This window comes from Oculina patagonica, chromosome 8 (genome assembly GCF_052425735.1).
Source record: "Oculina patagonica isolate OP01 chromosome 8, crgOcupat, whole genome shotgun sequence".
Lineage (NCBI taxonomy): Eukaryota > Metazoa > Cnidaria > Anthozoa > Scleractinia > Oculinidae > Oculina > Oculina patagonica.
The window spans coordinates 14135807-14162537 of record NC_135765.1 but is presented as its reverse complement, the minus strand read 5'-3'; the positions used below and the strand labels follow the sequence as shown (position 1 = coordinate 14162537).

Below are 26731 nucleotides of genomic sequence, written 5' to 3'. Positions count from 1 at the left end.
GATAACCCTTTGGGAGGTTCGAACCAGGTAGAAAGTTAAACCACTAGGATTTTAGTTCAGATTTTCCAGTGTAAAAGCAGGAACAATCGCTTAATCCTATTCAGCCCGGGGAGAGGAGGAAGGGAGGAGTGTGTGTGTGTGTGTGTGGGGGGGGGGGGGGGGGGGGGGGGGGGGGGGGCTTTTGAGAACCGCCCCAACTTTAAAGATATGTAGCTTCAAAACGACGACAGCTATAACCACCAAACTCGTCAAATTTTTCTAAATTTGTTCTGCATTTTGAGCGTTTTAATCAATGTTTTTTGTATATTTTTATGATTTACATTTGTCTTTTTATACTTAACTTGGAAACAGAGTATCACATTGGACAATATTAAGTTCAAACCATTTAATGCTATTTTGACTTAAATATTAATTGTAAAATGCTAAAATACAAGATGGCGGACAAAATTTGTAACCGGGTCATTTCTCTAAGTAATTTCATTATTGCCTTACATTTCTTCGATCTTCAAGCAATCTTTTATAAAGTACTTATGTTTTACAATTCGCAAACTTTGATTTTTAGGTCATTTTATGAAATAAATTAATTTATCGAAATTACAATAGCGGATCCAGGATGCCGGCTCCAAGATGGCGCCTACATCAATATAAAGACGTCATAATGATGTCATTGTTGTTGCTAATGACAACCACAGTTTTATCAAAAACAAAATTCTTATCAGACACGCTGCTGTTAACAATTTGGGGTCATACATTTAACTGCGATGGAAATATTACTAAAATACTATTTTAGCAAATGAAAACATAAATTTGACGTCATAATGATCTCATATTACATCATAATTACACGAAAAAATCTACAGTTACCAGAATAACCGTCTACATCATCTTGTATTAATTTGATCACCATAGGGTGAACGGTTTTAAAGTTAACATATGGAGAAGGGTCTGCCGAAGCTCCTCCCCCAACCAACCCCCTGGGCCGGTCCCAGAAGGTCCAAAAAAGCCCGGTCTGAATAGGGTAAATTTGTCTTCCAATCACTCACCATTCAAGCGTCGAGACCTTAATAAAAAATATTTCCCTCCACCACCCCTTACCGCCGTTCAAGGGGTTCTCAGAATTAGTCATTATTGCCTAATGTTTATTCAGTTCCGTCCGTTTTATTTTGTGCATGTGGGCGTTTTTGTCGCCTCACGTTTACATTATCCATCAATATGATCAGATTTCTCGATATTTTGTTATCACTAAGAGATAATTGATTCAATAAAAACTGCCATATTTGTGGCCAATTTTTTTCAAGTCATTTGAATTGAGTTCTAGTGCTCTCAACCGCCTCGATGTATTCTATTTATGCAAAGCTCGCCTCAAGGGTCTTTTTCCAAGGATGGTGCATCAATATGAATAATTTTTACAAAGTAACGGCGTTGGCTCGAAGAGTAATGAGCTGGACGCCGGATCGGGCGGTCCGGGTTCGAGTCCTTTGACAGGTTCATGGCGTTGTGTTCTTGGGCAAGACAGTAGTGTGTAATGTTCAAAGATTAGCCCGGAGTGGGATTTCCAACATACTAATTTGGATTTCCTACATACTAATTTGGATTTCCTACATACTAATTTGGATTTCCTACATACTAATTTGGATTTCCTTACATACTAATTTGGATTTCATGCACACTAATTGATATTTCCTACACACTAATTTGGATTTTCTGTGTACTAATTTGGATTTTCTGCGTACTAATAAGTGTCTAGTCGCTTCTTTTCACATGATAATAAACTGTACAGGTCTTCCGAGGTCGTTCGCTTACAATGGAAAAATAAGCTCCGCTAATAATAGAAAGAAATAGAACAAAACAGCCTTACAAATCTTTAATGTAGGTGCTACCTAGTATCTTACAAAATATTAATCTTTAATCTATTTCTTTTATGAATATAGACATTGGTATATAGATATTAAATAGATTTAGCCAAGCCTTAAAGCGGAGCTCCCCGGTAATTTACTTCGCCCTTTATTTAATTCACTGACCATAGACATAAAAAATAGGTCTTGAGCCCGCGATCCAATAGAAAAACCATTTGCCGGTCAGCGGTAAACTTTATAAAATTACTTCACCTCGATGAGAAATACACCTGAGCCTGCGATATGGTCCAGTTATACTGGTCAACGGACACCTTGTATTGACAGCTGTCAATTGACCATAACATTTATGCCCAGTATCAAAGAGGTAGGTTTATCTATTTCTGGAGTGGGCGACGTACGTCGACGTACAGACGTACGCGCCCGCGAGCCATGCCGCTAGCCATGGTGACCATGAAAACTCAAGTTCGTGGTTTTCCTATTTCTTTGGATTTTCTATGGGTATGGGGCTCCGCTCTGCGGCCCTTTGGGCCACCGTGGAGCTCCGCTATAATAGACATAGATAATAACTTTACATCATCAAGTACTAAATCTATTTAGAGAGAAAAAAAAAAAAAAAAAAAAAAAAAAAAAAAAAAAAAATTTAAAAAAAGGTGAGTTTCTACTAATGATTATTAGCAGAAACTCATGATGGGTTTTTCTTTTAAGCTTTTTCTTTTCTCTCATAATGCAAAAACTACTACAAAACAAGCCTCAACCAAGAGAACACAAACTGTATATTTTAATTTTTCTCAAGCTTAGAGCGCGAAATTTATATTCCATCTCAGACTATCACAAGCCATTTGAAATGAATAAATTCCAACGCTATTCGCAATCCAACCTGCAGTATGGAGAACATCTTTAATCACATTCATACTTTTAAACTAGCTTTAAATCTTTTTTTTTTCATGAGTATTCTAAAAAAACGCTTTGACTTATGAATATGACTAATGACAAACTTACATTCAATGAAGATCTATTTCCATCTGAAATTATTACAAAGTATAAGTACTATTTACAATTTATAAGAGTGCTTGAAAAAAGAGGCCAATTAATTACATACAGAGTAAAATTGTAACATGTAAGACAAAACTAACCCGAAACAAGTGTTCGTCTTATATTTAAATGTTAACGTTAACTTTGATTAACGTTGACGTTAATTGGCCATGGTGGGTGGAACCGTCATTGACGCAGGGCCGTAACTAGCAAGAGGCAAGACGAGGCACTTGGTTGCATGTCTACATTTTTGCCTAAAATTAAAAACAAAATATGTTTTGTTGAGAAAATAATCCCCAGTTGAACAAGGTTGAAATTTCCCAAGAAATACGTCATGAAAAATGTCTCTGAAAGAGTCAGAGATTCTAGATTTCAAAATTTTCTGGAGGGCATGACCCGGAACTCCCCGCTTAGCGAGATCTTGCCTCGTCTATGGTAAAAGTCTGGTTACGGTCCTGAGACGGGATTCACGCGCACAGCAGAACTTGTTCCAAATGAGAATTGAGTTACTTCTTGACGAATGTGGTTCAAATTATTCATCTCTGGCCTCCAGAGAATTATATATATTTTTGGCAGTAATATGCAACAAAGAAAGCCATAAGCACTCAACAGTGTTGTAACACAGTCCACAACAGTCACATACCATCCATCCATTGAGAACTCTACCGGGTAATAAGCTAACACTGAAAACGAAAATATGTACATCGAAAATGCTATTCGTTTTGCCTCACTAAAGTTTTCTGGAATGTTCCTTATTTTAAAAGAACAAAATGCAGAGAAAACCGTTTGAAAGAGAATGTAAGAGCACGTTACCAGAAAAAGACTCTTTCCAAGAACCAGGTCATACGCCTTGCACTCAATAAATATGTACTGATCTGTTAGAACATGTTCCTTTTTGTTAGGCGGATCCAGAAGCAGCCAGGGTAGTAACACAAGCAGCAGTAAAATGTGAAGAGTTACGACAATCACTCCTTGCATTCTGTTTGTAAGAGAGGTGATTACAAACGAGTGTACTATTGGAACGTGAAAAGCACTGGAAATGCGCAAGATTTTGATCAGTAGAAATGACAAGCACAAGTTGTAAGTTACGTAACGCCATGGATAAATAATCTTGCAAATTCTGTCTGAAGGTTCAAAAAGATTGATAACGACTAGAGTTAAGAGCAGCAGAATGCTTACCATGAGAACAAGGCTGAACTCCCTGTTGGACGCTTTGACTATAGGAGTATTCCAAAATCTGCAAGTGACAGTAAATGAAAAAAGTGTAGCGATTATACAACACGCACTGAACACAAGAATGACTATTCCTCCTGCACTGGAATACTTCAAATTGGCCAAAGGTAAATCCACGCACTTTGTTCTAGCCTCATTAGATTGTTTTCCTTTGGGGCATTCAATGCAGCGTTCAGATCCGGGAATCCGGTTGATTGTACCACGGGGACAAGAGACACACTGCCAACAACATGGCGAAGTAATGGCTTTTCTGGTTCCAGCTAAACACTGGTCCAAACATTCAGATTTGGGAGGATTGCCGTTTGGAGTATTCCAGCGAATTTTTTCAAAAATGTTTAACTGTTCGTCGTGCTGTTCATTCTTTTCCCATTTTCCGATTACGACTTTCTCTAGTCGCTTAGGTTTGGCATCTTCCACTTGTTGCAAAGTTAAAATATCATAGAAGGCCGATCCTCTGTCGCCAAGTTTATCAAAACTTATATTTCCTGTTATTCCTGCAAACTTAACTCTAGAAAGAAGATCTTGCATGGCATTCATATCCATGTTCAGTTCTCGCTGGTAATCTCTGTCCGACGTCATCGTATCTTGGATGAAAATGTCCAAAGCATGTGCCACCGAATATACAGCGTCAATGACGTAAGGACTATAAGAACTGTGCATGTCAAGAACAAACTCGTGGAAACAGATTTCCTTGTCCTTACTTGCAGAGCAATTTTCTATCAGCGTGCTAACCTCGCTCCACCATTCCGGAAAGTACTGCTGAATTGTTTTGAGGGTCAAATTGTTTTTATGTTCTTCAAATCCGAGATTGGAAAAACTGTGAGGTTGGACCACTATGGATCCTTCGAGGATAGAAAAAATGTTAGTTAACAGGAAAGCGTTAGTGTCGCTAAGAACCCAGACTCGCCCAGTGAGTTTTTGTCTGTTCACTTCTCTAAAAAAGTCCTTTAAGGAGCTTCCGTGTAACCACAAGATGATAACTCTGATGTTTCCCTGTCGACTCAGTGTTGTAACAATGTTTCTTATGCTCAAAACGTAGTCCTCATTGGGTATAAATTCTGTCATAGCGACGCAAAAGGAGTTGTTTCTTATTGCAGCTTCTTTAACGAGTGACCACAGTCCATTTCGTCCAAACAAATCATCCTTTCCCACGGCTGCAACATAACTCCAATTGAAGTGCTCTACGATGTCGGCCAGGGCTTTTGCTCGAAATGTATCTGAAGGCGCCGTACGATACAAATTCTTATAAGCATTTGAACTTAGTCCAGCACTCGTTGCACTAGGACTTATGCCTGAGACATTAAACGCTTGAAGAAGCCCAGCAGTAACAACTGCAGTGCTAGAGTCCTCTGGGCCTATTAGAGCTACGGTCGATTTCTTTCTCATTTTATTCTGCGTCATGTTCGTGAAGCACTTGTTTTTAAAAAGGTCGTAAGTGATTCGCACAGCTATTTGGGCATTTTCACAATAATCTCGTATATCGTAGCCGAGAGTTATGTTTGGAAGAAGTTTCGAATCATTGTTTATCTTTTCAATAGCAAAGACCATTGCTAGAGCGCGATCCAAGCGTCTGACGCTAAGCTCGCCACACTGGTTCTCAGAAGTTCCTTTGGAATGAATCTTTAAAAGTCCGCCCAAAATGACATCTCCCTCTCTATGTGGTGCTTGTACAGCATCGTAGAACGAAAGCCAGAAAATAAAGAGGTATCTGGAAGATGAAGGCTTGATTCTATTCATCTTTAGTAGAAAGGGACCGCTTTGTTTGGTTGAAGTTATTGATTTGCTTCAAGCAACAGATGAAGATTTCGTTAAACGTTTCTTTGTGATCTACATGGTGATGTTGTACTAAATGGTGCTAATTAATTTTCCAACTCTTAGTTGTTGAAAATTTGTTCAAGATATGATCAGATATCGGATATGTTCAAAAAGGCGATTTCACGAGAAACATTTCTGATGTTAGATTTTGTAGTTGTTAGCAACTGAATTATTTAAAGCTAGCTGGCAAGCAGCTGTTTGGCGACCATCCAAAATGTTTTTCTGTCTTGCCTTATTTATACCAATCGACGACACCAATGTTGAAATCGAGAGTTTAGGATGTGACAAAAATATTGCAAAGGAACTTAAGAGATTTAAGTAACATCGTGAGACCAAATCCTGCTATTTAAAAACAAAACACTATCAATTTGTGAAAGGCAATGTGTACATATGTAACTTGTTCGAATGACAAGCCGTTTATATTTGTATAGAATTTTTAAACGTAAATGGGTAATTGCGATTCTTGCCTTCAAATAGACAAACAGTATGTCTAGACATAATGTTCAGTTAGTAAAGTATTTGGATGATAAGCCGAAAAGGGCTTTTAGAGGGTGCTAATGGGTTAACAGGTAACTGACATTTGGCCAAAAAATAGTAGTTAACTGATATTTGGATAAACAGAAAAGTTAACAGTTAAGTGACATTCTATTCATTAATTTTACTGAATACGATTGATGTTGTTAATAAAAGCAACAATGTTTTTTCCTTACAGCAAAGCTATTTCGTGACATTTACCTATCCCGTTGAGTGACCAGGTGATATATTAACTGATATTATATGCGAAAGGTACCAGTGTCGTACCAGGCACATGTTGAACTCCGTGATAGCGTCAAGTTGGGCGTGGTCAAACTTATTCTTAGTTTTTATCGAGATGATGACAAAAGATCGATATTCGAACGCCACAGAGGTTGCGTATCTTTTGATCGAATTCATAAAAATCAAGCGACAAGCGAAAAAGTTTGGACTCGGTGCATTTGACTTAAAGTTGTTACCTACAAACACACGGAACTGCCATGGGCACTAAAATGGCGGTCACCATATACGAATCAGTGCTTGACATACGCACCCATTACAAGCCCACTTTAACATTTCAGTACACTTATTACTCCTCGTGTCAGCCAGCAGGAGTTAAGAAAGGTTTTATCAAAGGGGAGGCCTTTTACTTAAAACAAATTCCTCTAAAAACAAAGTTTAAAGAAACAATCAAGCACTTCCAATCCATCTTACCGAGGGAGGTTACCCAGAAAGCCTAGTCGAAAGAACTTTGTGAAAGTTAATATGAAGACAGGAAGCAGGCCCTCCAACCAAAAAAACTTCCTTTCGTTTCAGCAGTACAAAAAGTAAACTTGAGCAAATATATAAAAACTTACAGTAAAGAAAAAACGGTACATAACTACTTTTCAAAAAGGGTAGGTCTCTAAAATAGTCGTGGTCGAAACTATAAATGGCTCTCGATTCCAGGGCTTTTCCCTTGGATTTGGAGCGGGCGGGAAGATCGAGCCCTGGGAACGAGTTTGAAAATGGCTACCCCTTTTTACGTCCCATAAAACACTTTTTCCCCCAAAATTTTGCATAAACATTGTTTTCAATTTCTCTTGGGACGATTGTACATTATTGTAATCCCAAGAGAAACTAAAAACAATGCTGATGCAAAAATTTGGGTACAAGGTGTATTATGGGAAGGGTGAAAACATCGAATACACGTGCGTGAGAGTCGTGCATGCCTGTCAATTTATCTTTTATAACTGACGTGCTGATCATGAAGTAAAGAAAATTCGGGTTATGACGCAATACTTTCGCTGTAAGACAATGAAAGTTAATTGATAACTAAAATTAGTAGTTAACTGACAATTAGCTACCCCCATTTGCACCCTCGTTCTAAACAATCACGGCGTTTAGACAAAAGCTCACCTAACAAATACTCCAACACACAAGAAATGGATGATTAAATTTCATCATTGTACTGTCTTAAGCGATTGAAATAAAGTTTTGCTTGATTTAAAAATTTGGGTGTTTAGTGTCTAAATTTCGAGGCCCTCGAATTTCGCTTACATCGTATAGAAGCGCAATCGTGCTGTTGTTTTTTTTTTTCTATTTTAAGCGAACGACCTCGGACGCAAATTAGTACGCAGGAAATCGAAACGAGTGTGTAGGTCATCCAAATTAGTATGCAGGAAATCCAAATTAGTATGTAGGAGATCCAAATTAGTATGTAGGAAATCCAAATTAGTTTGTAGGAAATCCAAATTATAGTGTAGGAAATCCAAATTAGTTTGTAGAAAAACCAAATTAGTTTGTAGGAAATCCTAATTAGTGTGCAGGTAATCCAAATTAGGTTTAGGTAATCTAAATTAGTATGCAGGAAATCCAAATTAGTATGCAGGAAATCCAAATTAGTATGTAGGAAATCCAAATTAGTATGTAGGTAATCCAATTTAGTGTGTAGGTAATTCAAATTAGTATGCAGGTAATCCAAATTAGTATGCAGGAAATCCAAATTAGTATGCAGGTAATCTAAATTAGTGTGAAGGTATTCAAAATTAGTATGCAGGTAATCCAAATTAGTATGCAGGTAATCCAAATTAGTATGCAGGTAATCCAAATTAGTAGATTAGAACTGTAGGAAATCCAACCCCGGGCTCAGCTTTTAACATTACACTCTACTCAAGACACTTTAATCTAAGAGTGCTACTGTCCACCCAGTTAATAATTGGGTACCGGTGAACTCATGCATAGGGCATGTAACCCTGCGAAAGAAGTAGCATCCTTCCCAGGGGGAGTAGAAATACTCCTGGTCGCTTCATGCTACGGAAACAAGAATAACCTCCAGGGCCCAGTTGTTCAAAGGGTGAATAATGCCATCGACCAGATAAATCGTTATTCAGTGAATAAGTGTTACCAAAACATATTACACTATTTAACAATTAGACGGCAAGCTCGAGGTTTCTACCGGCTGATAGTTGGCGAGGGGCGAAGCCCCGAGCCAACTATCAAAAGCCGGTAGAAACCGAGAGCGAGCCGTCTAATTGTGTTAGCATAACCCACTGACCGATCTATTAAACACAAAATATAGCTAGAGTTGATTTATTGAATGTTTTGATTGATAAAATTTAGCGAAAACTAAGCGCGCGCTCCGAGAGCCTTCTACGGATCAATAGTAGGCACCTGTGTAGCCAATCAGATTGCGCGATTACCAATAGTAGGTCAGTGTGGTTATGCTAACTACTGGAAAGTGATTTATCCGGTTGATAACGTTATCTATATATCTTATGAAAAACTGGGACCGCTGGAACGCAGACGAAACTTACCCAACGCAACTGTATGCATGTATTTTCTCATAGCAACTTCCCCGTTAAATTACCTTATTATAGGAAATTATATAACTCTTGTGTTAATTAAGGTATTTGAAATTAACGCGACTTAAATTAACGCGAATTGAAGAAAAAATTACTTCCCAATAAAGGAAATTAACGCGAAAGAGGGGGTAACATTTCAAAATAAAGGAAATTAACGCGACGTAAACAACAGGGACAAGTTTAGTTCAACACTTGTAGGCGTATAATCTTAAACGAAAACAATGTTCGTGGTACTTTTCCCACTTTGAGCGTTCTTCGCAAAATCAATGATAGTGGCAAGATAAAATTATGCTTTTTCCTTGGAGTCAAGAACATCTGGACTGTAACGAAAAATTGGGGCCAAAATAATGGAAATTAACGTCATGGAAATTAACGCTCCACTTAATTAACGGCGCGGAAATTAACGTTAACAAAAATTAACGCGACTTAAATTAACGCGAAAATGTGAAATTCTCGTTAATTTCATGACTCGTTAATTTCCTATAATAAGGTAGGTTCCTTGTATTAGTTCGGGTAGTGACGTGAAAGTTTCAAGAATTAACAAGTGGTTCACTATCGAGTTATGGTGCACGCGGGAAGTTTGGAGAGCACGAAAGAAGCGTAAGAGTTCTCGAAAAGCTTAATTAAATGGAAAATTTGCCTGACATTAAAACGTCTTCCTTTCTGTTGTGTGTGCACGAGATAGCATTTAAGCAAGTTTTGTTTTTCGTTTTTTTAATGTGTAGAAAACTGGTCAATTGCCTTCATAGATGGTACCGCAAGACCTGTTACGAAATTTTGTCATTTCTCTTAACTTTGCGGCTCCTGTAAGAACTATTTTAAGCTTTGGCCTGGCGCAATAGACAAAACAAACGGCTAGAGTCATTTTGAACAGCCATAAAACAGTATTATTAATTAACAAGCGAATAACGGAGGCTTTATACGAATAAACATGATGTCTCTCTATTCTTAGAGACAAATTCAAAATATTAAAAGTACTTGCGGCACGATCACACCAACCTTTTGACTGAAAAAATACAAATGTTATCAGTAAACTGTTGCAGAATTAGTTGTATTTTTTGTTTTTTTTCTTCATTTTACATTATTATTTTAATTTGTTTATACACAATTCACAGACCAAACGGTTAAAATTTGTACACCGTTCCTCGTCGTGAAAATGCAACAACAACAACAACAAGCTTTAATTCCCCTTTGGTCACATATACATATTAGAGAGGGGCCTGGCTACCTGAAATCTGAACTAGAAAAATAACTCTCTAGTTTAAGGATGGGCAGCCAGACTTACAAATATTTAATACAAGAGAGGATAAGTTACCCTTTATCCTTTATTCAAGTTTAGATCGGTACACACACATACAACACCGAACACATGGTGAGAAGTAAATAAGTATTATACTAGGATACTACGTATAGAATAAGTAGGAAGAACGTAGAACAAAATATAATTATTAATTACTATACTTATAGAAAGAAATAGAACAAAACAGCCTTACAAATCTATAATGCACATGCTACCTAGTATCTTGCAAAATATTGATCTTTTATCATTTTCTTGCATGAATTTGGATTTGGGTGGTTACTATAGATATGGATAATAACATTTTATCAACAAGAAATAGTTCTATTGATTATTAGCAGAAACTCATTATGGGTTATTCTTTTTACCTTTCCTTTTCTCCCATAATACAAAAACTACTAAAAAAACAAGGCGCAACCAAATCAAATCAGAACACAAACCGTATATTTTTTCTCAAGCTAGAGCACGAAATTGAGTTTCAATCTCAGACTATCACAAACCATTTAAAATAAATAAATTCTTACGTTATTCGAAGTTTGGAGAACATCTTTAGTCACATTTTTACTTTTATGCTAGCTTTTATTATTTTATTTTTTTTCATAAGATTTTTGACGAACTTACATACATGAAGATCTCCAAAGTCAGGCTTTGAATATAGAGCGTCGTATGAGCCAAGCCACACCAACTTTCGGAACATTTGTTTGTGAAATGCAACTGTAACTGTACTGTAAGAATCAGCTGAAGAAACGTTCAGGAACTCGACTGTATTTCGGCACTTGTTCCAGGTAAACCAGAAATCATTATATTTCACGTTATTGTTTTTATCCCATACAAAGCCTTAAGATGTTTGGCGGCAATATTTCCAGTAAAACTCGTGCGTGCGCCGTCGGCGTGTTCGGATTTTCTGGCCATGACTTTGATTAATTTTGGCCATGCTGGATGGAACCGTCAAAGACGGGATTCACATGCACAGCAGAACTTGTTCCAAATGAGAATTGAGTTACTTCTTGACGAATGTGTCTTAAATTATTTAACTCTGGCCTCAAGAGAATGATATATATTTTTGGCAATATTATGCAACAAAGAAAGCCATAAGCACTCAACAGTGTTGTAACACAGTCCACAACAGTCACATACCATCCATCCATTGAAAACTCTACCGGGTGATAAGCTAACACTGAAAACGAAAATATGTACATCGAAAATGCTATTCGTTTTGCCTCGCTAAAGTTTTCTGGAATGTTCCTTATTTTAAAGGAACAAAATGCAGAGAAAATCGTTTGAAAGAGAATGTAAGAACACGTTACCAGAAAAAGACTTCTTCCAACTACCAGGTTATACGCCTTGCACTCAATAAAAATGTACTGATCTGTTAGAATGTGTTCCTTTTTGATAGGCGGATCCAGAAGTAGCCAGGGTAGTAACACAAATAGCAGTAGAATGTGCATGGTTAGGACGATCACTCCCTGCATTCTATTTGTAAGAGAGGTTATTACAAACGAATGCGCCATTGGCACTTGAAAAGCACTGGAAATGCGCAAGATTTTGGCCAGCAAAAATGACAGGCAGAAGGTGTAAGCTACGTAACGCCACGGATAAATAATACTGCAGATTGTGTCTGTAGGTTCAAAAAGATTAATAACCACCAGAGTTAAGAGCAGCAGAATGCTTACCATGAGAACAAGGCTGAACTCCCTGTTGGACGCTTTGACTATAGGAGTATTCCAAAATCTGCAAGTGACAGTAAATGAAAAAAGTGTAGAGATTATACCACAAGCACTGAACACAAGAATGACTATTCCTCCTGCACTGGAATACGTCAAATTGGCCAAAGGTAAATCCAGGCACTTTGTTCTAGCCTCATTAGATTGTTTTTCTTTTGGGCATTCAGTGCAGCGTTCAGATCCAGGAATCGGGTTGATTGTACCATCAGGACAAGAGACACACTGCCAACAACATGGCGAAGTAATGGCTTTTCTTGTTCCAGCTGAGCACTGGTCCAAACATTCAGATTTGGGAGGACTGCCATTTGGAGTATTCCAATGAATTTTTTCAAAGAAATACAACCGTTTGTCTTGCTGGTCATTTTCTTTCCATTTACCGATTACAACTTCTTTTAGTCGATTAGTACTGGCACTTTCTACTTGTTGTAAAGTTAAAATATCATAGAAGGCCGATCCTCTGTCGCCAAGTTTGTCAAAACTTATATTTCCCGTTAGTCCAACAAACTTAACTCTAGAAAGGAGACTTTGCATGACATTGATATCAATTTTAATTTTTCGATTGTAACCTTTGTCTGTCGTGTTGGTATCTTGGACCAAAATGTCCAAAGCATGTGCCATGGAATATACAGCGTCAATGACGAAGGGACTGTAAGAACTGTGCATACCATGAACAAACTCACTGAAACAGATTGCCTTGTCCTTTCTTGCTGAGCACTTTTTTAACAGCGTCCTGATCTCTCCCCACCATTCTGGAAAGTACTGCTGAATTGTTTTGATGGTCAAATGCTTTTTATGTTCTTCAAATCCGGGGTTCAAAAATTTGTGAGGTACGATCACTATGGGTCCATCAAGGGTGGAAAAAGCTTTAGTTAACAGGAAAGTGGTAATGTCGCTTAGAACCCAGACTCGCCCAGTGAGGTTTTGTCTGTTGACTTCCCTAAAAAAGTCATTTAAGTAACTTCCGTATAACCACAAGATGACAACTCTTATGTTTTGGTGTCGATGCAGAGTTGTAACAATATTTCTAATGCTCAAAACGGAACCTTCATTGGGTATAATTTCCGTCATAGCGACGCAAAAAGAGTTGTTTCTAGTTGCAGCTTCTTTGACTAGTGACCACAGTCCACTTCGTCCGTACGAATTATCGTTCCCCACGGCGGCTACATAACTCCAATTGAAGTGCTCTACAATATCGGCCATGGCTTTTGCTCGAAAGGTATCTGAAGGCACCGTTCGATACAAATGCTTATAAAAATGAGAACTTAGTTCAGGGCTCGTTGCACCCGCACTAATGCCTGAAACATTAAGCGCTTGAAAAAGCCCAGCAGTGACAACTGCAGTGCTAGAGTCCTCTGGGCCAATGAGGGCTATGGACGATTTCTTTCCCATTTTATTTTCCGTTATGTTCGTGAGGCACGTGTTTTTGAAAAGGTCGTAAGTGATTTGCACAGCCATCTGGGCACTTTCACAATAATCTCGAATATCGTAGCCGAGAGTTATGTTTGGAAGAAGTTTTGAATCATTGTTTATCTTTTCAATAGCAAAAATCATGGCTAAAGCCATATCCAGGCGCCTGACGCTAAGCTCGCCACACTGGTTCTTAGAAGTTCCTTTTGACTGAATGGTTAGAAGTCCGCCCAAATTGACATCTCCATTTCTATGTGGTGCTTGCACAGTAGCGAAAGACGAAAGCAAGGAAATAAATAGATAGTTGCAAGATGAAGGTGTGATGCGATTCATCCTTAGTACAAAGGGACCGCTTTGTTTCGCCGTAGTTATTGATGGATTGTTTTGACTTACAGAAGATTGCGTTGAAAGATTCGTCGTGATCTACATGTTGTACTAAATAGCGCCAATTTTCCAACTCTCAGTTGTTCAAAATATGATCTAGATATTAGGTGTTCAAAAAAGCGATTTCTGCGAAAAACTTTTCCAATGTTGGATTTAATAGTGGCTAGCAACTTTTTTAAAGCAAGCTGGCAAACAGCTGTTTAGCGATGGTCAAACTCTTTTCTGTATTGTTTTAGTTTTAATATTTGAATTTCATGGAGCAATGCAGTAGGATGCTTAAAATGAGTGCAATTTTCACCACTGGTTTCGCCTCCATTAAATCCTACACCAATTGCAGAACACTTCAGGAGGAGTCCCCCACGAACTGAGCACTGTTTCAAACAAGACATTAGTGAAAACAATGAAAAATAAAAGCCGACAAAGTAGTTTTTTTAGCTTCTTCTTAGATTTTAAGTAATGAATTATTGTATGACTTTTTAATTTTTATACTGTTTTCTTTTCAAAACAAAATGTTAAGGCAAGTTGGTTAGGCTTCATTTAGGCACTCCACGCTTTAAACTGAGAAACATATGGTCTCCTGTCAATGGCCTTTCTTGGTTATGGCGAATGTCTGCGAATTAATGTGGCTACATGTTTTGCAAATTTAGCTTTCTTCTGTCGATTTGACGGGTTTCTATCCAGCAACTCTTTTTTTTGTTGGTGGATGACCTTTTGGTACGTTGAGAATAATATTATCGTTATAATGTGCATTGACTGAGCAGTTATGGTGATGGTTTGTGATGGAAATTAATGTTTAAATCCGACAAAGTTGTTTTTTAAGCTTCTTCTCAGATTTTAAGAAATGACTTATTGCATGATTTTTTAGTTTATAAACTAAATAAATTTCTTTTTACAAGAAAAATTTAAGACAAGTTTGTTAGGCTAAATTTAGGTACTTTACGCTACCGAGGAACATATGGTTTCCAGCTAATTAAGAGCCTTTCTAGGCTATGGCGAATGTCTTCCATAACCAGAGCGCGGGCGATGTATTTCGATTTTCTCTGTCCCTTTTTAACTTGAGAACGGATCCCGGCGGATTTCGAAAATCGGCGTGCAGGAACAAAGAAATAATTTCTTTGTTGTTGTTTCATCGGAGATCCATTAGGGTTTGAATCGTGTTTTGTGCGTTTGCAGTCTTTGAATATTCATTTTTGCTGAGGACCTTTTTCGGAAATATTAAGAGTTTGCCCACGAGTGGCGGCTTTATTTACTCTCAACATGAATTAATTAATTTTGCTCGCCCAGATTAGGGATGTCAAAAAACTCTTTAATCTTACTTGTAGTAAAAAAGTAATCTTTCATGCTTGTCAACTTCGTTGAGGATTTTATATGTCGTTGTAATTCTTTTCTACTTCTTTAGTAATCATAAAACTAACATTTTGAAATCAATGATCGATGCATTGTGAGTAAACTTGTGGTATAGTCTGCTGAAAAGGCAGTGATATCCCAGTTGTCTAAGCACTGTGTTGCTAACGCTCCTCTCCCTGAGAATCAGTCATCGTATCGGGAACATCATTCCACGGAAACAGCTCTATTAAAGGTCCAAAATGACATTCTCCTCAGTATGGATAGACAGGAGGTTACGCTTCTTGTACTGATCGACCTCAGTGCCGCCTTTGACACCATTGACCATGGAATCCTCTTGGAGACCCTTGAAAAGGACTTTGGTGTCATTGGAGATGCACAGAAATGGCTAGCATCTTATTTATCTGAGAGAAAGCAGAGGATATTAATCAAGAACCATAAATCGGATGCATTCAACCTTGAGTAGGGAGTTCCGCAGGGAAGCTGTCTGGGACCTGTCCTGTTCTTACTCTACGCGGCTGGATTATTCAAGATCATTGACAAACACCTACCCAACACACCCAAATCTATCTGTCTTTCCGACCACACCCACCTGTGTCTCAGGATGCTGCGCTGGGGAGTATCAAGAACTGTGTTGCTGATGTCCGTGCCTGGATGCTTTCTAACCGCCTTCTGATCAATGACACCAAGACCGAGTTTGTAATCATCGGTTCCCGGCAGCAATTGTCTAAGATTCATATCGACAAGATTACAGTTGGAGAGTCAACGATCGAACCTGTGAAGATGGTGCGCAACCTTGGAGCATGGTTTGATTCCCACATTTCAATGAATTCTCACATTGGGAAAATGTTTAGTAAGGCATTCCGCAGTCTTTATAACACCCGGCAGATCAGGAAATTCCTTTCGGAGGAAACAACGAAGATTTTGGTGCATGCTTTCGTCACCTCACATCTCGACTACTGTAACTCACTACTCTATGGTCTCCCACAATACCAATATGACCGTCTACAAAGGGTTCTCAATGCCGCGGCACGTGTGGTCTGCTTGGTCCCTAAATTTGACCATATTACTCCCATTTAAGTAGACTACACTGGCTTCCTGTTCAGTACCGGGTGACGTTTAAGATACTGCTACTGGTGTACAAGGCCCTTCATGCGAAAACTCCGCCTTACATCTCTGGCCTTTTGAAGGCCAAGCCTGTTGGTCGGTACAACCTGCGTTCCGATGGCCATGATATGCTAGTTGTCCCTAAGACACTGCTGAAAACTTTTGGGGATAGAGCCTTTGCCAAGGCAGGCTCCTCCCTGTGGAATGAGCTTCCTGTTGACATTCGCAAAGCGTCGTCAGTGGAGACTTTTAAAAGTCAATTGAAGAATTTCCTTTTTATGAAAGCATTTCGCGTTTAAGCGTTTTAACTTTTCAATCACACTGTTTCTAGTTTGATTTGCATGTAGGTTCATTCTAATTTTTATATTTTTATATTATTTTTACATATAGTAAACAGCGCTTTAGAATATTTATAGTTTTAGCGCTATATAAATGTATAAATTATTATTATTATTAATTATTATTAAATTATTATTATAGTTCAACAAAGCATTTTATTTCGCTTGTTGTATTTCTAGCAGAGATTTCGCCACAGCTTTTGCAGCAATCTTGTCAGTGACTTGTTACTCAAAAACCTGGATTTAAGTCACGTTTACTGAAGAGTGTGTCATGTTTTTTTATGCTTAATTATTATGCTTAGTTGAAAGATAATGTTTTCTTTCTCGTTTCTTTCTGTTTCTTTAAGCACGCTTTGGAAACCACAAAAATTTGTATATGTTCGTATGACCATAGCTCGAGAAACATTCGCAAATCTTTCGTATATGGTAAGACAAATTTTAATGCTAAAAAATGCTTTGACCTGTTAGAATGGATAAAAGTTGCTCAGAATGAGTTGAGAATGCAAACAGTTTTTCGAAATATGAAAAGTTTCCAAAAAGTTTCCGAGCAACTTACGGACAGCCTTAGGCCTCGCACAATCAGGAAGAACCAAATTTTACCCTTGTTTCTCTGCAGACGAATATAGAAAGATACGACATCAGTTTTTTTGTACTTTCTTCGACGCCATTAAGTACATGGTTCAGTGCACCAAATTATGCAACATTCAATAAATCCGTGAAACCAAACGCCAGAAAAGCGACCGCTTTGGAGAACACAAGCGCGCAATTCAGAAAGTCCTAAGCAAAAGCAACTTGTCGAAACTTGATCAACCCACTCTCGTTTTCAGACCACTTTTTAACCCGGTTACTTGTAACCGTGTATGTTTATTTTATCAACCTGTCATGTGTTAGAATTCTGTTTGTACCTTAAATCAAACATTGTAACAGTTTCCTTTTTCAGTTAGGTTGCCCAGCTCTTCAGGTTGATTAAGTTGGTCTGCCTAGCCAAAATATTATAAAGAACGGTTAAAAGGTTTCAACTTGTTGGTCTGATCAGCCCGTCACACACTCATTTTTTTTTCTCGAACTTCTACTTTAAGAAGCGTCTTTTGAAAAGTCTTCGTTTTAGTGTCGCCACTGGAAATGAGCAAAAACGCATCAGGAGTATGCTTTTTCAAGAAAACCTTGTTGGAGTCTCAAGTTTCTTCCTGGTTCTTCCATTCCAAAAATCCAGTCCACCTTCCAATCCTTCCAATCGTCCTGAGCCCGCGGTACCCATACCGCTGGTCAATGGAAACGCGGGCTCCGGGAACGAAAGGTCCAAAGTTTGCAAGTTGCTCAACAAACATACTCCTGTACCTGTCATCTTCGAAAATAGTTCATGCTTCGCTTTCTTAACAGGCAGCTGCTCGTTTGTTCAAAGGCAAACTTGGTGAAATACGCCGGTTTTTCGCTCAGTTCTCTCGGGATTTTGTACGGTGCAAGTATGGCGAAAGCATCTCCACCGACAACGACAATTTTTGATTTCGAGGTGAAGGACATCGATGGAAACCCTGTTCAGTTGTCCAAGTACGACGGCTTTGTGACGCTGATCGTTAACGTGGCGTCTAAATGAGGTTTTACAAAGAAGAACTATGCTCAGCTACAGGATCTGCACTCCAGGTAAGCTTGTTATAAAGCTACATGTTGGCGAAATGACCACGTATAAAACTCTTCATGGCCTGCACGCCGGTTTTGTTTAATCCACTTTTAGCTTTTTTAATTGCCTGATATACACTGTAACCGAAAAAAAAAATCTGTTAAGATGTAGCAAAGTTTTACAACCAGATATAACAACCATTATTGCGTTGTGTTAGATTCGATATTCCTCGCCGCCGTTGGTTGCCCATATATATACAAATTATTATTATGTAACGTCTCCCTTCTGTTCTTTCGAAACAGTGGGCAGTACAATTCACAACATTGAGTGTGACTAAACATGATTTTAACAGCCGCAGAGTGTCAATATTCCAAACTGAAAGCTTTGCAGACTTTGTAGTCAATATCAGTGGAAAATACCTTCAAACATATTGCATGTTTCCTTCCTGCACGATTTATTCAGGATTAGAGTGAATTTTGATTTCAGTTTAATAACATTTCATTGTGGTTGTCTGTTTATATTTTCCCGGCGTCCTTCAGTTTTGACTCCTAACTAATTCAAACTCTACAGGGCATAACACTTTATACATCGTGCAAGATAAATAAACACCCCAATCAACTTTTGATTCTAGATTAGTGTTAATCAGATAGTTTAAACAGTCAAATTCTTCCAGTCCAATCACATACAGTACTGGGTTAGGCCTCTGACTCCTTCGCGGAGGCTCCCTATGGGGCATTCGTTATGAAAATTCGCTGGGCAAGGTGAGTGCAGGCGCAAAAGAAGAGAGATCCATTGCGCCCCCTCTCGCTGTTTCATTGTGCTGGCACTCATTTTGTACAGTGGACTCTCCCCAGTGAAAACCTCTGGGGAGCCTCTACAGATAAGAAAGGTTTGAGACTGGGTGTAGTAAATTATTGAAAGCAATTAAACTCACTGGGCCAGCATAATTATTATTGTTTTCCCCATATCCCTTTTCGTATTTCTTAGCCAGTGGGGCCTTCCTTCTGAAGACGAAGGATTTCCAGTCCTAGGTCTGGGACTGCTGGGCCCAGTTGTTTCGAAGGATAACGCAATCTGCCGGATAAATCACTACCCAGTGGATAAATGCTAACGAAAACAAACGTACGCTATCCATTGGACAGTGATTTATCAGATGAATAGCGTTATCCACCCATCGAACAACTGGGCCCTGGTCTTTCAGGATGAATTTCTATATAGTGCGTTGGAGAGTCATGGCATTTTTGACTTCTGTTAAAGATTTCTTTGTTTTCAAACAGCCAGTCAAGAATAATTATTCAAATAAATTCAAAAATCCTTTGCCTCCCAAGCCCTTCATTTCTCATGTCAAGGCCCTGCCAGCTACATGTAAAAGAAACTAAAGGGGCTGTGGCGATAAGCATTATTATCAGGGGTTTGATATAAATGTGCATCTGGTAAACTAAAACCAGAGATCATGATCTTCACACTGTCTTGCTATTTCTTGAATGCATCATATCTCTATGATTGCATTCTGAATCACCCTTTATTTATACCGGTGTCTGACATTTGCAAATTGCAGACTGCAGTCTAAGAAAATATATATTGTTTCCATTATCATTATCGAGAGCTAACCATAAACAGACTAACCAAGTAGGCCAACCGAAGTGAAAGTCTGCAAGTCTGCAGTCTGCAAATGTCAGTATTAATAATATTTTGTAAAATATGGTAAAATACACTGTACCTGTCAGGTTGTACACTTTTTCCACACAACACTTTTTACACTTTTTGCACTTTTTGATTCCTTCTTTTGACCAAAAGGAGAAGCCACGAGCCAAGCGACCCACACTGCCGGAGCTTATCCCGGTTTCCGTAGCATAAGCGGCTAGGAATATTTCTACTCCCTCCCCCCTGAATGGGATGCTAGTCCATTGCAGGGTTCCCCCCCCCCCCAGCATTATGTCGCCGGTACCCATTTATACACCTGGATGGAGAGAGGCACTATGAGAGTAAAGGGTCTTGCCCAAGAACACAACACAAGTGACCCCGGCCGGGGCTCGAACTCGGACCGCTCAATCCGGAGTCCGGCGCTCTAACCATTAGGCCACCGCGCCTCCCTCTTTTGACCAAGGTTCTCCATTTTAGTTCATGAAATTACAATGTTTTTTTTTTTTATGGGAGAGGAAAGGGGGGCACACAGACAGATCTGCCAATTAGTCTGTTCATTACTGATAACACTTGACTTTTGTTTCTAAGGTATGCTGAGAAAGGTCTTCGCATTCTTGCCTTCCCCTGTAATCAGTTTGGAGGACAGGAGCCAGGTGGAGAGGAAGAAATCAAAGAGTTTGTTAAGGGTTATGCTGTCGAATTTGACATGTTCAGCAAGATCGACGTCAATGGGTCTAATGCACACCCACTGTATGTCTTCCTGAAGAATGCAAAACATGGGACACTTACAAACAACATCAAGTGGAATTTTACCAAGTTTCTGTGTGATAAACATGGGGTCCCTGTGAAGAGATATTCACCAACTGTTTCCCCTCTTGACATTGAGAAAGACATTGAGAAAGAGCTCAGCAAAGAATAACCACAGATAAACTTTGAAATTCTTGATCATACAGAAGATTGTTAAGAGAGGTATTTTTATCTATTACATGTACATGTAGGTCAGTAAATAATATGTAATTCAAAATTTCTGATTTGTCAGTTTTGGCATAAACCTATGTGATTGCTTCCACCTGCTTTCAGTGTCACATGCCTAGTGGCTATTTTTTTACATCCATCTGCAACATTTCCATGAAATAAACACCACACTATACTTTGGTTCTAATTGGCTCATTTCAAACAGCACGTAAAAAGATGATGTCAGAAGATAGCTGCTATACACATACATGTACATGTAACACGGAAAAAGTGGGTATGATGCAACTTTTTTTTTCTACATGTGACATCACAGTTTTCAGTTTTGTATAACTGCTCACATGTTGCAGTGGCTTTTTATACTTACCATATATCTTATATAACCACATTCTACATGTACACCTGTAGGGCTGTTCTAAGATATGTAGTATCTACCATACTGTAGTTCTAGACCAAAAAAAGCACGCTATGTTGAAGTTCTGTGTCATGAATCTGACTGTGTGAACAACAGAACATGATGACAGCTACATTATCATGTAGTTTAAAATGCTGTCAAATATTTTTAATATAAACAAACATTAAGTAATTATTATGACACTGTAGTAGCTATGGTAATTCTAAAACTGCCACACACCTCTATTTTATATGGCCTTTCTTTTCAACAAAATTAACTATCAGGGCCATACCTAGGATTTTTTTGTCTACGGGGGCAAACTCCGCTGCAGGGGCAACTGCCCCCCTCCCCTACCCTGCTACATGTAGGTACGGCCCTGTTAATGTTCACAGCAAAGGTATTTTATATATATATTTAATTAATAAAAAAAAATATATATATTTTTTTAATTTTTTATTTTTAAAATTTTTTTTTTTTATTAAAATTTATATTAAAAAATTTATTTTTTTTTTTTTTTTTTTTTTTTTTTTTTTTTTTTTGGAGGGAGGGAGGGGGAAAATATATTTATGGGGGCCACAAAGGCCGGGGCCGGAAAAAAAAAAAAAAAAAAAAAAAAAAAAAAATTAATAAAAAAAAAAAAAAAAAAAAAAAAAAAAAAAAAAAAAAAAAAAGATAAAAAAAAAAAGAAAAAAAACTATAAAAAAGATTATTATTATTATTATTATTATTATTATTAATTATTCTATGCACTGGTATGACCAAATATTTTGATCCCAGTGATGAGCATCAAAGTAACTAAAGTATGGGGTGTTTACTTGTACCACTCTTGACATAGTGTCATATCAACTGTACATGTAGGATTCATTAATTGAATGGCATAAGTGTGTCGCACTGTCTTACAGACTGCAGACTTGTAGACTTTCACTCCAGTAGGCCTCAAAACCTTTTTCTGATTAGCCTGAATAACACTCTGCTTTATGGTTAGCTTTCAGTAATGGTAATAGTAACACCACAGGCAACCCAAACTCATGATTTTAGAAATCGATCGAAAAGAATGTAACATTTTACTTTGTTGAGCGTTTAAGTTCTGTGTTATTTTAAACCCTGTACCTCAATGGCATAAATTGTAACACGACACTGCATACCTTCAGGTAGTCACATCCCCTCGATATGCTTACATAAATGATTAATTGAGTTTAGGATGCCTGTGGTACACGATAACTAGTTTTAGTCTGCAGTCTGCAAATGTCAGACATTGTGACAACAGTTTTATTGTAAAAAACACCCTTTTGACCAGCACCGATAATGCATGTCTGTGGATGCTTAATCACAAAAGAAATCAACCAGAGGAGTCAACTGGAATCCAGTCTGCTTACATATATACATGTATGGCAAAAAAAAAAAATGATCAAGTGTACCCTTGAAGCCTTTTAAATTAACCATGATTCCATTCTTCGAGGAGTGTTTGAAACCTTGATGTTATTTATGCTGTTTAATCAAATCTTAAAAGAAATTGATAGTTCCAAATTATTTTAAACATGACTATAGATTTCTAGCTTGTAAGTGTTAGCCTCCTATATTGCTCAACTCATGACGTTCTGTTTATGAAATCTCTTATTTGGAGTTTAAACAAAACTGAAGATTGTAAGTTAGTGCAGATTGCTTACAAGTTGGGGATTACTTGAGGCACAAAGATATAAGCATGTTGAGAATAAAATAAAGTGAGAAAAGTGATTTGATGTATGCTTTGTGATAATCATAGTTTCAATTCAGCTGTCGTAGATACTGTATGAGATATAAAAAAGGTTCAATTTTTGTAATGTTCACACACAGGAGGTAACTAAACAATATTCGCCTTACTTTGAAGCTTTAAAGATACAGTCTTGATGGTAATTATTAACCCTTTAACCCCTAAGAGTGCCAATTGGTACATAATGTCATAACTTGGTCAATATTTGTCCAATTGATTTGGAATTTTGGCACCAATATTTTCTTGGAAAGATCTGCATTTTGAAAGCATAAAATTGTACACCCCCCTTATCCCCTTATTTGTGACTTGATTGACCACCCCCTATAACTTTTGAAACTTTTTTGCTTGATACATTTGTGGTATGCAACATAACTGAAATTAACCACTACACTGAGAGCTGCACAATAAGATATAGTTTAGGGGTATACCTAAACTTTACGGAGATAAACAACTTTTAGAATATTTTTCTTTTTAATGTTTTAACTCATTTCTTTCAAAGCTATAACATTCTTTTTATTTGCTAAAGTGTTTTATGCAATTTACTGATCAACACCTTTCAATTATCAAAGTTTAGCCTGAATTCCAGCCGTCTTCTTTGGTCGTGTACATATACAAGGGGTATAATTATGATGGTAAATTTGAGCCTTTGTGAGACGGCGAGACCCTTCGAGACCAAACACTATAATTATGTCATGGTATTTTAAGTCATTTTTTCTGATTATTCTCAAATTGAAGGAAACCTCAAAATGGCAGTTGTCTAAAGCAGAAAAACACCAAAAGATTCATAAAACCCCGAAAAACCCGAGTTATCTTGCCGAGATTCATGATAACTCTGGTGACCATTCTATAGCCCTTGTACTCCCGTCTTTCCGACCAGAGAAGACGGCTGAAATTCAGTGGACGCTTTAATAATGCTTTTGAAATTCTTAAGGTAGTGATAAGTCCGGGATAAAGAGTCAGGGAGACGCTTTTTATTTATTATTAGCAGTAAATCGAATATCAATAAACTGTGTTAGACAAGATGCGGCCCAGACGTTGTATACGACCTACGTATCATTATTCTGTAGGCAACTGCGTTATGTTTTCTGTCGTGGAAGACATGGTATGAAAATGCTTCGAAAGCTGTTCTTGATACTATGTGGGGAAAAGAATTTAAGTAAAAATAGCCCAAGGTCATTTCCCATGCCAGTATTACATTGCGCATCCCTAATGCGTATAATTGAATCATTTCTCGCTTGAATAGCGCGCACGCCTAAAAGAAAAAAATGGCGCCTTTTTCTATATGGCAGGACCTCGCCGGAGAGGTAAATCGTCATATTCTCGAAAATGAGTTTAGTGACCTATCTTTTTCCTCTAAGTGAACTGGGGCCCATAATGACGAGCAGTCACGGTCATGCACTGACGGCTGCTTATTTCTTTTTTCAATCAACGCAAAATTTGGAATGACAACAGATACTGAAGCTCAAGAAACTGCAACAGCAGGGCTGCACACAATCATTGTCACCATGTGCTTGGTTAATACGTTGGATATTGCCTTAATAGGACAAAGCACATCATGTAATCTTACTCCTTCAATATATAATTCTACGCCGACGTGCATGTTGAGTGCTATTTTTGGGCCTTTTTGGAAGAGGAAGCTTATTGAAATAGGGCTTATTAAATAGAACCACACTCAAGGGGGCGCGCTTATAAGAAATCCAACGCTTTTTTCGAGCGGTCCTGGGTTCGAGACCTGGCCGGGGTCATTGTGTCGTGTTCTTGGGCAAGACACTTTACTCTCATGGTGCCTCTCTCCACCCAGTGTATAAATGGGTCCGCGATTACGATGCGAGTACTAGCATCCCATCCATGGGGGAGTAGAAATACTTCTAGTGGCTTCATGCTACGGATCGATGAAACCGGAATGAGTTTCAGCCTGATGGGCCACTAGGCTCGTATGCAGACATTGCCTTCCTATGTACTACACAGGGGCATTTGTTCTGTTTATATATTGATAGGCATATCAGAGTTGACCACTCTGATGATGAATTTTTAAAAAAAAAAAAAAAAAAAAAAAAAAAAATATATATATATATTATTATTATTATTATTATTATTATTATTATGTATGTATGTATGTATGTATGTATGTATGTATGTATGTATGTATGTATGTATGTATGTATAACATCTGTTCGAAATATGCCGTGTTACGTACACAGGGTAGAAAGATAAGGATTACAACTACGAAATTGTACATTGATCATTACTGAACTAAAATTGTTTAGTTTACAACAATACACTTGTTGGAGGATTCAAAACGTTCTCTTTGGTGTATCTGGAGTGAACAAAAGCGCTTAATCTACGTGAAGGCATTTCATCACAACGGCCAAAAATCTTCATTTTGAGCTCCACAAGTGGCACGTTCTTATTCGATTCTTTTGGACCTGGAGTGAACATTAGTTTGGATCCACCACGTAATGGCGTTACTCCAAAAAAGCCCAAACAGTACATTGTCAGTTTCAAACTGCGCATGCCTTTTTTTGGCGTATCTGGAGTGAAAATAAGACTGAAACAACATTGTGGTATCTCATCACAATCGAATCACAAGGGCTAAAAAATCTTCATTTAAAGCTCCCCATGTCTCGGGCACTGTCTTATTCGTTTCTTTTGGACCTGGAGTGAGCATAAGGCTGAATGGTGGCGTTCCCCTCACCACCCCCCCCCCCCCCAAAAAAAAAAAAAAAAAAAAAAAAAAACACACACACACACACACACACACACACCAAAAACTGTAGCTTTAAAATAGACTGTAGGTAAAGGGAAAGGTATGAACGAACTTGGAAAACCAGGAATCCCCATCGAAGTATTTATCTCTGCATAACTATGATCTTTGTTATCCGTTAGCTTCCACTGAAATTGTCGGGTGAAAGGCCAATAGTGGAAGCTTAGGGCAAAGCGCTCACGCTCTTGTAAGAGAAAATAAAAGTACCCTTTCGGTCTAGAGTTCGCGACAACGTAGTTTATCTTTAATAGCATGTCCACGAGAGAACCAGGCAGGGGGTGATACAACTCAAATCACGGATTTTGCTCAAACTTGGCACAAATGTTGAGCATGATGATTTATTGTGACAAAACATTAGGTTAAAATATTTCATACCCTCCAAGTTATGGGACCCCTTGCAAAAATGGCCATTTTTTTACTCTTTGAGTATTATTATTTTCAGACTTTGATTGACCAGATCCACAAGAAATAAGCCTTCTGAAAATAATATATAGATTTAGGCAAGCCTAAAAGCGGAGCTCCCCAGTTAATTATTTTGCACTTTATTGAAACCTGAATTCAAGCCATTGTACAATTTTAAGGCTAAGAATATAATATTCGTTTTATTTTTTTTATAAATATTAATATTGTTACTTACTTCTTTTTTTTTTACCGTGTCCCGGGGGGGGGGGGGGGGGGGAAAGAGGTACTCCCTAA

At 38.0% G+C, this 26731-nt stretch overlaps 2 protein-coding genes, 1 long non-coding RNA gene and 1 pseudogene across 5 annotated transcripts in view; 2 read left to right on the top strand and 2 right to left on the bottom strand.

The window, feature by feature from the left end:
- Positions 1 to 26731, top strand: part of LOC144663902 (uncharacterized) — a 284797-nt gene that overhangs the window by 201998 nt on the left and 56068 nt on the right. The gene's annotated exons all lie outside the window — the stretch shown is intronic.
- On the bottom strand, positions 2674 to 5919 carry LOC144663329 (extracellular calcium-sensing receptor-like). Of its 2 annotated transcripts, XM_078524224.1 has the most exons (2): positions 4068 to 5919; positions 2674 to 3142 (listed from the first exon to the last, which is right to left on the bottom strand). In XM_078524224.1, the coding sequence occupies exons 1-2, from the start codon at positions 5856 to 5858 to the stop codon at positions 3131 to 3133; spliced, it is 1803 nt and encodes a 600-aa protein (XP_078380350.1). In that variant the 5' UTR covers positions 5859 to 5919; the 3' UTR covers positions 2674 to 3130. The 2 variants fall into 2 exon arrangements, with proteins under 2 accessions (XP_078380350.1, XP_078380349.1); XM_078524223.1 differs by having other exon boundaries at positions 2674 to 5919.
- Positions 11510 to 14053, bottom strand: LOC144663131 (extracellular calcium-sensing receptor-like). Its single transcript, XM_078524064.1, has one exon. The coding sequence runs from the start codon at positions 14051 to 14053 to the stop codon at positions 11510 to 11512; it is 2544 nt and encodes an 847-aa protein (XP_078380190.1).
- LOC144662287 (glutathione peroxidase-like) lies at positions 18178 to 21925 on the top strand (annotated as a pseudogene). Its single transcript, XR_013572422.1, has 2 exons — positions 18178 to 18534; positions 20744 to 21925. The product of XR_013572422.1 is annotated as a glutathione peroxidase-like (transcript).

Bases quoted from the DNA above. Each gene is read 5' to 3' on its own strand.
- LOC144663329 (XM_078524223.1), bottom strand. From the start codon at position 5,858: ATGAATAGAATCAAGCCTTCATCTTCCAGATACCTCTTTATTTTCTGG.
- LOC144663131 (XM_078524064.1), bottom strand. From the start codon at position 14,053: ATGAATCGCATCACACCTTCATCTTGCAACTATCTATTTATTTCCTTG.